This window comes from Phoenix dactylifera, unplaced genomic scaffold, assembly GCF_009389715.1.
Source record: "Phoenix dactylifera cultivar Barhee BC4 unplaced genomic scaffold, palm_55x_up_171113_PBpolish2nd_filt_p 000214F, whole genome shotgun sequence".
Taxonomy (NCBI): Eukaryota; Viridiplantae; Streptophyta; class Magnoliopsida; order Arecales; family Arecaceae; genus Phoenix; species Phoenix dactylifera.
Window position 1 is genome coordinate 144,898 of NW_024067725.1, and position 14,033 is coordinate 158,930.

The 14,033-nt window shown below is 39.7% G+C and overlaps 2 protein-coding genes across 2 annotated transcripts; both read left to right on the top strand.

Annotated features, from left to right (window-relative positions):
* The first annotated feature begins 350 nt into the window (after positions 1 to 350).
* LOC120105169 (probable histone H2A.3) lies at positions 351 to 771 on the top strand. The gene is made up of 2 exons (XM_039117401.1): positions 351 to 376; positions 423 to 771. The coding sequence occupies exons 1-2, from the start codon at positions 351 to 353 to the stop codon at positions 769 to 771; spliced, it is 375 nt and encodes a 124-aa protein (XP_038973329.1).
* Positions 772 to 10,757: 9,986 nt separating this feature from the next.
* On the top strand, positions 10,758 to 12,642 carry LOC103723100. Its single transcript, XM_008813911.4, has one exon. It carries the CDS (start codon positions 11,843 to 11,845, stop codon positions 12,395 to 12,397), a length of 555 nt encoding a protein of 184 aa, XP_008812133.2. The 5' UTR covers positions 10,758 to 11,842; the 3' UTR covers positions 12,398 to 12,642.
* Positions 12,643 to 14,033: the final 1,391 nt, after the last annotated feature.

Genomic DNA, 14,033 nt, shown 5'->3' on the forward strand with positions numbered 1-14,033 from the left:
TCCGGTGACAAATCTCCATAATCTGCGCCCAATAAGAAAAACAGACATCTGTTGGGACCAAATGCTATAATTGGTCCCATTCAGAATGACCTCAATAGGGCGTGTAACATCAGTTGACAAGGCCATGAATGAAATCTACTCTTTTTTTTTTTTTCTTTTTTTTTTCTTTTTTTTTTTTTTTTGTCACGTCTCTGTAGCTTTAGCTAGCTGCCCAGATGACAGGTGACCAAACCCTTACGCCGCTTTCAACTTTCAACCTTGTCACACTTCTGCCCAGAATGAAACCCTTCTGACACCAGACTTCAAAGAGAGCACTTCAGAGAGAGCTCCTCTGCTTTTGTGCCACAGAGATGAAGGAAACCAAGGCGGAGAGGAGGTTGAAGAGAAACCCAAAGCGGAGAATAGGGTATTTTACCTGACAGCGGAGAAGGGAAAGGAAGCCGGAAGGGCGGAGGCGGCCGGAAGGGCGGAGGCCCAAAGAAGAAGCCGGTATCACGGTCGGTCAAGGCCGGCCTCCAGTTCCCGGTCGGCCGGATCGGTCGTTACCTCAAGAAAGGCCGCTACTCCCAGCGCGTCGGCACCGGCGCGCCCGTCTACCTCGCCGCCGTCCTCGAGCACCTCGCCACCGTCCTCGAGTACCTCGCCGCCGAGGTTCTGGAGTTGGCCGGGAACGCGGCGCGGGACAACAAAAGAACCCAAAGCCGGAGAAGAGGGGACAGGCGGAGAAGAGAAACCCAAAGCCGAGAAGAGAAACCCAAAGCCGGCACCTGACAGCGGACGGACAGCCGGGCTCCTCCTTCTTCTCAGGTCCACTCCGAGCTCCGGCGGGCAGGCTCGATGTGGGTGACAGCAGCGGAGAAGAAATCCACGGCAGGTTGGATGTGGGTCACAGCGGCGGAGAAACAGAGGACAATCCTCTTCTCCGGTCAGAGGACAATCCTCTTCTCCGGTCTCCTACACCACCGCCGGAGACCGAGACAAGCTTCTTGGAAGAGATCGAGAGAGAGCCGCTGCCGAAAGGACCTCTCGTTGCCGCCGGCCGCTAGCTCGAAGAGAAGTGAGATGGGAGAAGGAGACTCTCGGGACAATGGAAGAACCTCAGCTAACCTCCGGCCATTAGCTCGAAAAGAAGAATGATGGGAGAAGAAGACTGGAGAAGAGGGGAGAGGGAAAGAGGCTCTCGTAGAGCTAGAGAAGGTGAGGCTCTGATACCATGTTGAAAGATAGATGAAGAGGATAGAGAAACAAGGAAGAAAAGCATATGCTTGTATATTTCTCTATATCAGAACAGTGTCATAGCCCTCTCTTTTATAGATGAGGGTGGCTGTGTACAAGTAAGGTACAGCTAAGATACAGCTACTATACAGCTACAAGACAAGACAAGTCACACTCCTATATAGCTATAGGACAAGACAAATCATACAGCTAACACTGGTCATGATATATATCCCGGTCTTTGATCTTTGTTGAGCTAGACTTATACCAAACAATAGCACCATCTACAGGCGTAAGTGGAATGGGGCACAAAGTAATCATGTAACATTGCTGCATTTCGCTCCTTATTATGCAAGAAAAAAATCTGAACGCAGTATACCCTCCTTGAGGACATCCGTATTAATGAGTACCGGTCTTCTTATTAAAGGTAAATTATCTAGCCAAGCATCTTCTAACACTCTAATTCTTTCTCCATTGCCAATTTGCCACTGAAAACAGTGCAATAGAACCTGGGCTTCCTTAGAGATAGCTCGCCAAATGGATGAAAAACGCCTCCTACGGTGATACGAATCACATGAATCTTCAAATTGATATACAGCTCTAACATATCCAACCCACAAAGAATAAAAATTATTAATTGTATTAGCAGCAGCCTTGGCAAGCAAAGATCTATGGCGAGCATGCAGGTCAAATAAGATGAACACCACGTTTGCGAAACTCGTGGCCCCAAAAAAAGATTTGCATGTCTTCTGAATTTGATCAATAATAGACAAAGGAGCCACTGTATATGATATTAAGTAGAGGGGAGTACCAGCAAGTACTGATTGAAGTAAAATGAGCCGACGCGCTTGTGAAAGATATCTCCACTTCCAACTAGAATCCTTTACATGCTATGCACATTACCAATTTATTTGGCTCTGGTAAGGGGGAAAAATAGAATAATGAGAGTGTTAAAGGAAAGGAAAGGAGTGTAAGCAAGTGGTAGTGGAGGCATATTAAAAAAATTTCTTGTTTTTTCGATCAATAATAATCTTTCAATAGTTACACTGGAAAAAAGTGGAGTTAACGAGCGAGAGTTCCCATTATATGATTATAGTAGTAAGATAGATCAATAATAAACTTTCAATAATTACACTGGAAAAAGTGGAGTTAAGGAGCGAGAGTTCCCATTATATGATTATGGTAGTAAGATAAAGTAATAAAAAAATTTAACTAAGAATGTTCAATGGAAAGACAATGTTAGGGTAGTGATAGTAAGGTAAATCAACCGACCCACTAGATGACGATAAGAACTCAGGTCAGAAAGGAGAGCACCATGTTATTGAGCTTGATATGTTGTTCCATTAGAAAGTGAGCAGGACGAGCACCCTAATGTCCACTGCCAATGAGGATATCTAAGGCATACTTGTACTGATTAAGAAAAATACCAGTTGGGCTGTGAGCAACCTCAAGACTAAGGAAATACTTCAATGCGCCAAGGTTCTTGATTTTGAATTGGCCGGTAAGTAAAGTCTTGAACTTGGTGATTAGTGAAATATCATTGCCTCCGAGAAGGAGATCATCGACATAAACTAGAACAAGGATAAAAGAGGAACCCTTTGAGAGAGTAAATAATGAGTGATCAGCCTGAGAATAGTGAAACCTAGCAGAAATTTAAACTAAAAAAAGCTTGGAGAACCAATTGTGAGACACCTACTTGAGACCGTAAAGAGCTTGTGAAGGCAACAAACACAGGTCTTCCCTTACTTGCAATAACCCAGTAGAGAAGCATATAGACCTCTTCAGTCAAATTGCCATGGAGAAAGGCGTTATTGACATCTAATTGCTGAAGAAACTAATTGCGAGTAGCGACGATAGCAAAACCACAACGTACTGTAACTAATTTTACAATGAGAGCAATAGTGTTTTGGTAATCAAGTCCTTCAACCTGAGTGCTGCCCTTAGCCAAGCGAGCTTTATGACACTCAATAGATCCGTCGGCCTTAAGTTTAGTTTTGAATACCCACTTGCAACCAATGGGCTTTTCGCTAGAAGGAAGTGATTGAAGAGTCCATGTGTGATAGCTTCCAAGGCTTGAATTTCAGTAGCCATGGCATCACGCCAATGAGGGTGACACACAGCTTGAGAGTAAGTGGTAGGATCGGTGTGACGAGGGAGACCAGATAGAAAATCTAAATGATTGATAGAGAAGCGATGACACGAAAGGAAAGAAGACAAGGAATGAACCGTACCTAAGGAGTGCTGATGAACCGGTGAAGCCATGGAAGACATGGACAAAAGAGTGACATATGTAGTCTTGAAGGTAGGTGGGGCGCTTATGGGTATGTTGAGGGTGAGATTGAGGGATGGGAGGAGCCTATGGTGCAGGAGCAAGTAGAGATGGGCACTGGGCCGGGCCGCCCACGGCCCGGCACGGCACGGCACGAAGCGGGCCGTGCCTGGCACGGCCCGCCAGCTACAGTGCCGTGCCGTGCTTGGCACGGCCCATTTGATAGGGCCGTGCTGGGTCACAGAGTACTGGCCCGTGGGCCGTGCCAGGCACGGCCCGCTTCGGGCCTGGGCCGGCACGGCCCGGTCTAGGCCCGCGGGCCAAGCACGGCACGGCCCGCGGGCCAGCACGGCACGGCCCATAAGGGCCTGGGCCGGCCTGGCACGGTCCGGGCCTGGGCCCGGCTCGGCCCGATAAAAATTAATGCTTCATAAATTTTTTTAATAAATTAATAAATATTGAACACTAAGGATTTATGAATATAAAGCCACCTTAATGGTGGAGGGTTTGGCATAGACCCCTACCAGTTTATTAATTTAAATCAAAATGGTACATGAAGGGAGGTTTGGACCTTGGTCTGACCTCCAGAATACAATAAGAAAGGGCCGAGGTTTGGACCTTGGTCTGACCTCCAGAATACAATAAAAATGTACAATTATAAAAAATTAAGAAATCTTACTAATCATCAGTGATTCAGTGAATCAGTATTCACTCTTCAGTCTTCACTCTTCAGTCTTCAGTCTTCAGTCTTCAGTAGTGTTTGTATCATCATCATCAGAGGATGTTGTATTATGTCCACCTTTATCTTGAAGTCTTGCCTCAGCATCCAGCCAATCCTTGAAGCAGAGAAGCATCTCCACCGTTTCGCCCGTCATCCTACTTCTCTTTTCGTCAAGAACACGCCGACCTGCACTAAAAGCGGATTCCGATGCTACCGTGGACATCGGCACAGCTAAAATATCGCGTGCAATTGCAGACATAACAGGATATTGATTTCTAACACTCTTCCACCAAGATAATACATCTAGATTCTCTATTTGATTTTCATCATATGCAGACTGAAGATCATTTCGTAAATAAAATTCTAGTTCACTACTTAAAGATGAAGAAGATGAAGAGGAACTTGAAGCATGTGTGTGTCTTCTCTGTGCAATGAATGAAAAAATAGATGACGAACGAGAACTACTAGAAGGAGAAATAGAGGTTTGTATTTATGTTCTAGATCCACGAATTTTTTCATCATATATAGCATAAATATCATAAAGAAGTTGTTTTACCTCATTTTTAGCAGATTCAGAATCTTGATTCATATTTTCAGAGTATGCATCAAGTAAAATTAGCACGCCATTTAATTTAACTCTAGGATCAAATACAGCAGCTAAGTTATGCATAGGACATATCTTGTCCCAATACTCATTCCGTTTAGATTCCATTAGGTCAATAATAGGCATTAAAACATCATCATATCTATGTTCTGCAAATTTTTGACTAATTATATATGCTTGTTGTAAAAATGAACATGAAGTAGGGTAATAAATATCAGAAAGAACATTGGTAGCATTATAAAAACTAAGCAAAAAATCTTCCAAAATTTTTCCTTTATTCCAATCAGTTTCAGACAATATAAAGCCTAATCCACGATCATTAATATATGCACTTAATAAGTTCTTATATGGGTATGCATCATGTATCATGCTATATGTGGAGTTCCAACAAGTAATTACATCAAGTTTAAATTTTTTAAAACGTTTACCATGATTTATGCATAATTCCTTAAATTCTTGAAGTCTTGATCTTGAAGCATGAATAAAAGAAACTGCATTTCTAATTTTTGAAATCACATCTTGAATCATGCCCATGCCAGCTTGAACAGAAAGATTTAAGATATGACATGCACATCTAATATGCAGTAAATTTCCATCTAATATGGGATGCAATGAGTCTTTTAATAATGCAACAGCAGAATTATTATTAGATGCATTATCAAAAGTACTAGACATAATTTTATCATTAATATTATATGAACATGCAGTTTGATAAATTATATTTGAAATTTGTTGCCCAGAATGTGGAAAATCAAAAGCACGAAAAGCAAGAATACGTTTATTTAATTGCCAATCATTATCAATATAATGAGCAGTAATGGCAATAAAACAATTACTACCTACAGATGCCGACCAAATATCAGAAGTTAATGAAATTTTTACATTTAAAGTAGAAAGTGTTTCAATTAAATTTTGTTTCATTGCTAAAAAGTTGGTCATAGCTACTCTTCTAAATGTACGCCTACTAGTTCTTTTGTAAGCAGGTTGTAGGTTTAATTGAACATATTCTTCAAAATTAAAAGATTCACATAAACTAAAAGGTAATTCATCCTTAACTATCCATTTTACAAGTGCTTTTCTTTGATTTTCATGATTATATGCAAAATTACCTACAAGTAATCCCCCTTGTATATTAAGGGTACTTTGAGTTTGAGCATGAGAATCATGCATCCTATGACTCTCTTGATGTCTTTTTAAATGCCCTGTTCCCCCACTACTACTACAACTATAAAGTTTGGCACATTTTTTACATTTAGCTTTCCAGACTCCCTCAACCATAACTCTATCAAATTCATTCCATACAGCACTAGTCCTCTTACGAGAAGAGGTTTGACCTTCACTCGGTTCACCAGTTCTAGAGGAACTAGGAACATAGGGTTGGGGATTAGTTTCTTCTCCCTCAGAAACAGGAGGAATGCCAAACTGACTTTCCTCAAAAGATGACATATCTATGATTAATTCAAAAAATAAAAACTAACCGCAAGGAGGAATTGAGTAGAGGGTCGGAGGGCAGAGGCAGAGCCGAGATTCCGAGCTTCCTCTTGTGCTCTCAACAGAAGCGACCTTCTCTTCTCAACAGGAACCTCCTCTTGTGTAGCACTTGAACAAACTAAAAATTAAATTGCTAGAAGAGCACTTTAGAAGAGAGAAATAATAGCAGTAGAGAAGGAAAGAATGAGAGGTTTGGTGTGGTGAGAATGAGGGAGGAATGGGCCATTTATAGAAGCCCAAAAATTTTTTTTCCTAAAATACCCCTCAATTCAGCCGTTATTGGACTGTTGGGAGGGGTAAAAGGGTCATTTTCACGAAAATAGCCGTTGAAAACGGCTATTTTCCTCCCCCCTCTCCAGACGGGCCGTGCCTGGCACGGCCCGTGGCGTGCCGTGCCCGGCCCGGCCCACCAATAGAGGGGCCTGGGGCCGGGTCGGGCTGGTGTTCCGTGCTGGACGGGCCGTGCCAGGCACGGCCCGTTTAGTCCTTAGGCCCGGTGGGCCTGGGCCGGGCCGGCCCGGCACAGCCCGTTGCCCAACTCTAGGAGCAAGGGCGAGAGGAGGCAGGGATCAGTTGGTATGGTTAGGAGACACAGAGGAAGTTGTCAAAAGGGAATCAGGTGGAGGTATATGTTCAAGAACGGGAAGGGGTAGAACAGAAGTAGGTGAATTGGACAAGTTCATGTTTTGAAAAGGAAAAATATTTTTATAGAAGGTGACGTCTCATGAAATAAGGATACGTTTGTTTTTCAAGTCATATACCCGATATCTTTTGTGGTGAAGTAGGTATCCTAAGAAGACAACAAAAGGCATGAGGGGAGAATTTATCATGATGAGTGCGGAGAGTTTGAGCGTAACATAAGTGGCCAAAAATACTTAGGTTCGTGTAAGATATAGTTTTTTGAAGAGAAGGTCAAAAGGTGTTTGATGGTTAAGACTGGGTGACTGTATGCAGTTGATGAGGTAAGTAGCATGTAAGATGCATTCACCTCAAAAAGATATTAAAAGATGTGCCTGAAAATGTAAACAACACACCACATTAAGAAGATGATGATATTTTCATTCGGCAACACCATTTTGTTGGAAAGTTTCAACACATGTGCCCTCATGAAAGATCCCATTTTCATAAAAGAGTTTTGGATTTTAGTGGATAAAAATTTCTGGCCATTGTCTGTGCTGCGAGTACTTGAATGAAACATTGAAAATGATTTTTAACGTGAGCTTGAAAGTGTTGAAGGCAACTGTAAGTATCAGATTTCAGACGCATTAAGTAAACCCATGTAGCCCATGAATAATCATCTATAATAGTTAAAAAATAGTGAGCTCCAGAATTAGATGCTGTGGAATAACCTCCCAAATATCACTACAAATCTAATAAAAACTAAAAGGACTATGAATTTTATTCAATGAAAAAGGTAAATGTGTCTTTAGCAAAAAAAAAAAAAAGGTAAATGTGTGTGTTTGGCTTGAGCACGTACATCACATGGTGAGGAAAAAGTAGAAATTGGTATAGTTTTGGGAATGCATGGGGCAGAACGATGGCCAAGGCATTATTGCCATAAACTGGAATCAGATGAAGAGTGGGAAGATAGCACTGTGGAGGAAAGATGCTTGTAGAGGCTGTCATGTACTTTACCCATTCCAATTAGCTTCCTCGTTGACAGGTTCAGAAAGATACAAACGGTGGAAAAAAAATAAGACAACACAATTGAGAGCAGCCGTGAGTTTACTAATGGATAGTAAATTAAATTAAATGAAGGCACATAAAGGACATTAGTTAAAGAGAGATGAAGAGATAAATGGACTATCCCAATTTGTGTGATGGAGGTTATGTCGTCGTAGGGTAATTTAATTGGACAAAGGTGATCAAGATTTTGAGTATTGAGTATGGAGCACTCAGAAGACATGTGGTCAGATGCACTAGTGTCAATGACCCACTTAGAAGTATTAGCAGAGGAAGCAATATTGCAAGAAGCGAGTATACTGGCAAAATTGGCAGAGGTGGCATTCGAAGGTGAAAGTAGATCCATGAGTATTGCTCGACTGATAAATCAAGGATTGCACTCTCCGAGGAAGAACCTGATGAACCATTGACTTGATTTGCTGTAGATTGTGAACTTAATTTTTTGTTGATAAAGCTATGAGTGTCGCGGGATAGAGTTTAGTTAGCATGATACCCATGCAGCTTGTAGCAAATAGTTTTCCAATGTCCGAGAGCCCCATAGTAATCATAGTTGGGGCGACCACGACCTTGTCCTTTGGACTCAGAAGAATGGTTGCGATTTGGATTGCGATTATCCGCCATTGCAATAACATCAGAATTAGGAGTGGGAAGATGAAGATTCAAAGTTGGGCATGGCAGAAGCTAGAGGATCACGTATGCTTTGATACCATGATAAGAGTGGTAACGAGAGGCATCAAAGGAGAGAAGATTTTTGTATCTTTCATGTGGAATGAACTGGGGCCGATTTTAGTAAAGAAACGCTCCGTAAGATCCTTCAGGATCTGGAAAAGGAGGGTGCAAATAGCACCTACTTTCATTCCTTCCACAAAGCTAAAAGAAGGGATTGGGAATGTATATATACAAAGAAAAGAAAACGATCCCACACGATATGCATAAAGAATGAAAAATACATATTGCATAGAATCAAATTCCACATAATATAATAGAATTATATCCCACACAATATGCATCAAAAATGGAAGATACATATTGTATATAATCAAATTCCACATTATATGATAGAATCAAATTCCACATAATATGCATCAAAGGAAAATACTGATTGGGTGCAAGACGTGATATTCGTAAAAAATTAAGAGACTATGAAATCTATTATAAACTCCCTTAAAGGGAGGTTTTGTACTTTTCTTTAATAAATTGGTGGATTTCTCCTCCATGGAAAACAAAAGAAAAAAGAATAAAGCTTGATAAGGTTAAAAGGTTGTACTTGGTATCAAGTCTGTTTAAGTGTGTACAAATAGTGGGCAGTGACTCTAATCCCTCCTCAACTTGATGTGAAAATTTGAAGAAATCTGAGTCCAGTTCCTGTTAAATGATTGGAGTCGTTCCCGTAGATAGGTCCCCATCAACCCCTGATTGGTTGTTCAGTGTTGCATGGATGATCCATCACCAAAATTGGACTCTAAGTCTACTGGTTTAGAGCTTGGATTGTCATGGCTGCATTTTTAGGTTTTCACCTTATATATGATAAAAGAATCATAAGTCTTGTCTCCACAACCATATATTGCTCAATTTTCGGTTGTATGCAAGGTTTGTGCCTGCGTTGTAAGCCATGCCTATATACTTGTTAATTTCAGAGACTTTAATCAACAGATCATCAAATTCTTTATAACAAAGGCTAAATCTTGCACTTGACTTACAATAAACTTTAATGATTGATGATGTTCTTGAAGCAAATGACCCATGATGTGAAAATTAGCATGACCAGAAAATGATTACAACATTACAGGTAAGAATGAATGGTCTTTCAGCAGCAAAGCTATGAATTTTTGTCTTAAAGAATCCTTCTTAAATCCTTAATTGTGCACATGCTTGATTTTCTCATTGCAGTTTGATATAGACCTTGCATTGGCCAATCATTTTACGTTTTAAATTAATAAAAAGACAAATTATCGCCTATACTTTGTCTAAAGCTTAGAGCCTAAGCTCAGTATGTACTTTGCAATGGCTGCATCTGAAGTATCAAATGATGAACCTGGATAACATGATGCAACATGGGCTAGGATGCACCAATTGTCATAACAATTTTGCCTGAGTTCCATCCTTTCATGACCACAAGGTTTAAGGTAACTATGAATACTTTAAGAGAGCCAGGTATAGGAGGACTGCTATCAAACAAGATCAATCAAGATCCATTAATCAACTGCAATTTAGATTTGAAGAGATCTCCAAGTCCCTAAAGGGAAGATTATTATGGATAGGCTATTCACTTGTTGTGTTTGTTACAGCACTTTACAACCTAAGCTTTAAGATCTTATAGTTAACAATCAACCCCAGACAACTTGCACTGTATCTTTTGTGGCTCAAATCAAAAGCATCATTTGAGAGTGACAACTAGAAAATGTATTAGAACTTTTACTTTACAGGTTGTGTAAACTATTCCTTCTCTCACCCAATCTGTCATAGCCCACCTTACATAAGAAGGTGTGAAGATTTAAAAAGCCAGATGAGTACCACATTTGCTAAGTTAATTGAAAGTGATTTGCCATGCAGTGCTTCAGCAGTTAAATATTGATGCTGCCATATGAAGTGGAAAATGCGACAAATATTTCATTTTGTTAGTTTTAGACACCAATACTAACTCTACCATTTATGATTAAATTTCAAAAATCAAAAACATGGTTGTATGTATTTCTGCTTTATGTTGCTTATAGTTCTTTCTAAATATGAATGTAGATAAATAAATTGAGGTCAGATTGGCCATCTGATAGGCTAGCAAAGGCTAGTGGAATCATAACCAGATTTGTTATATAAAAGGTTTAAATTTGGTGTTACCTCCTTGTGGTTTATTGGTCTGAATACTTTATTTTTCTATACTTTAATGAGCTTATTTGCATCATGGATCTAGCTTAAGGTCATGTGCCACTATCTCAGGGTCAATCTTCGAAGAAGATTGATTCAACAAATTGCCTGGTTTATGGCTAAACTATTCTCTTAGCTCCATGACTTTTCTGCCACATATTAATGGAAAGAAATAAGAAACTAAAGCTGAAACAAGTATATAGGAAAGAATTGGTGTATGTGAAGTTGTGACCTAGAAGCAAGAAATACCAAGGAACTTATGCATTTAAAGAGAGGAGGAGAGGCAAAGCAACAAGACAAAAGGAGGGAAGGGCCTACAAATGATGGACCCCATCAAAATATGTGGGGCCTGCTTTGGTCAATTGAACATAAAAGGGACAAGCTCTCAAGTCCCGAAGTGGGTCTCAACCAGTCATATGGAGCCAAGTACCCTTGATACCTAATTTCATTTCTTGGTTTTTCCTTGCCTCATGGTTTTTTGATAAAGTCCTTGTCTCATGGTTACTTTGCCTTGTAGGTTTTCCGTTCACCTTTTCTTAGTGCCCACTCCACCTAGCTCAGAGTTTTCTCCCTGTATTCGCAACTTGATCGAGCAAAAGCTGCACAAATACCTCACTCTTCCTTCACTCTTCCTTCTATAAATACCCATGAGAACCCACAGGACAAAGTCCATGCCAAAATACACCTCTTAATCTCCTTAGAAATCCATACAACACCATCTCTCTCTTTCAAATTCATTTAATTGCAAAAACCACAACCGATCTCTCTAACCCACCAGAACTCGACCAGCATTCATTTACAAACTCCACCTCTCCTACTCTCCAAGTCTTTTCTATCTTTCCACTATATAATGCGAGTATACCATCTCTGAAGAGAACCAAACAAACACATTCTTCCCTATATTGATCCACCAAAACACTTAACCTCTCCACTCCTTAAGCCTCTTCTTCCTTTATCTATTTCTTCACAGGGGTTGTCTAATCCTACCCTATCGAAGATGAAGAACAGGGCTTCCACTTTCTTCAAACAGGTAGTCTCAATTCTTGTAACAATTGTTAGGACCAAGTCAATGGCAGTGAAAAGCAAAACCAGTTCCCTGAAGACACGTCTCATCATCTTCGGCCTGTTTCGAAACAAGAAGCTCCTGAGGAGTGCAATCTCTCACAAAATTCATGCACTGATGGGCCAGGAGAAAGGCAGTGTAGGTGGTCAAGGACTTGAGGACTACAGCAAGGCAATCGTGCTGTCTAATGCAGCAGAAAATGAGGTGCACACTGAATCAATGGAGTATGATGAAGATGATGACTATCCTGACCTGACACACTCACTATTCGACTTGAATGATGATGGCAATGATGATGATCTTGTTGACCGTACGAGCTCAGTTATTGATCTGGTTAGAAATTCTCGAGATGATGCTTCTGACTTCAACCTTGAGGATGAGATTGACCACGTCGCTGATGTGTTCATAAGGAGGTTCCATAGGCAGATAAAGTTGCAGAAGCAGGAGTCCATCAGAAGGTACCAAGAAATGCTGGAAAGGAGTATTTAAGAGGAGACAGAAGGTGGTCGGTCACAAATGATTAGTTTAGCTATCTTGGTGGGGCTTAAAGTAAAAATCATAATCAAGTAGGTGCATTCTGGTTGCATTCTGGCTTTGATAGAATGATGTAAAAATCATAATCTGGCCTAAGAGTTTAGCCCATTGATCTTGAACCTTTTTCTTATTATTTTCCCTTCATGGGCCTCTGTACAGAGCCCATGCTATAGGTTCATATTACTCCACATGGAATAAAGACTGCTTTCCAAGTATATATCGGGTCACATAGATTATTATCAAGCATTAATATAGAGAAACTGATCAGTATTTGCAGAAAAAATATCCAAAGATATAACTATGGAAATGATGACAAGTGAATATATTAATGGAAGTTTACAAGTTATACCATGGGAAAACTGAACGATGTAAACTAATCAAGATAGTCAGAATATGCAACCAAAATCTGAAGTGACAACAAGTAGGTGAAGATCTGGGATTTGCTAAAGGTCAAGAAAGAAAAGGGAGTGACCTACGATAACATGAATTGACAATATGAGAAAAATAGATGCTTGTTTTGACAGAGAACATATTTTTGAGAGAATTGACAGAGAACATAGTTGTAAATCAAAATCATATATAGGTGGGATGAGGTATTTTTCATTTTGATCTAAAATACATGCTTAAGTCTAAATATGGTTGTCTTAGATTTATCTTCTCACGGATGGAGATCATGTTTTAGACATCATCCATAATGATCCTTTTCATACAACTTACTCTTAGGCATAAGACAAAATATTCAGCTGTGCAAAAATTATAAGAACCTGACACAACTTATATAAAAATTTTAGAAAGATGAGATACAGACGTTGATACTTCAATAGAGAAGGAAAGGTGCACCCATAGTAGGGCATATTACTGGAAGTTTACAAGTTATACCATGGGAAAACTGAACGATGTAAACTAATCAAGATAGTCAGAATATGCAACCAAAATCTGAAGTGACGTCAAGTAGGTGAAGATCTTGGATTTGTTAAAGGTCAAAAAAGAAAAGGGAATGACCAAAGATAACATGAATTGACAATATGAGAAAAATAGATGCTTGTTTTGACAGAGAACATATTTTTGAGAGAATTGACAGAGAATATAGTTGTAAAACAAAATCATATATAGGTGGGATGAGGTATTTTTCATTTTGATCTAAAATACCTGCTTAAGTCTAAATATGGTTGTCTTAAATTTATCTTCTTACTGATGGAGATCATGTTTTAGACAGCATCCATAATAATCCTTTTCATACAACTTACTCTTAGGCATAAGACAAAAATATTCTGCTATGCAAAAATTATAAGAACATGACACAACTTACATAAAAATTTTGGAAAGATGAGATACAGACCTTGATACTTCAATAGACAAGGAAAGGTGCACCCAAAGTACGGCATATTTTTTTGGAGTAACAAGATCGTAAAAGCTGCTACAACTGACATACTATTCTCATATATTTTGCATGAAATAGAAGACGCCATATATATGTATCACTGACTAGGCTCCTAATTTCAGTTTACAATTAATGTAAATCTTAGTCCAGCTATTGTAATCAATAATTCACCAGAAAAGATCCTACATATTGTTGCACAATAATTCAATT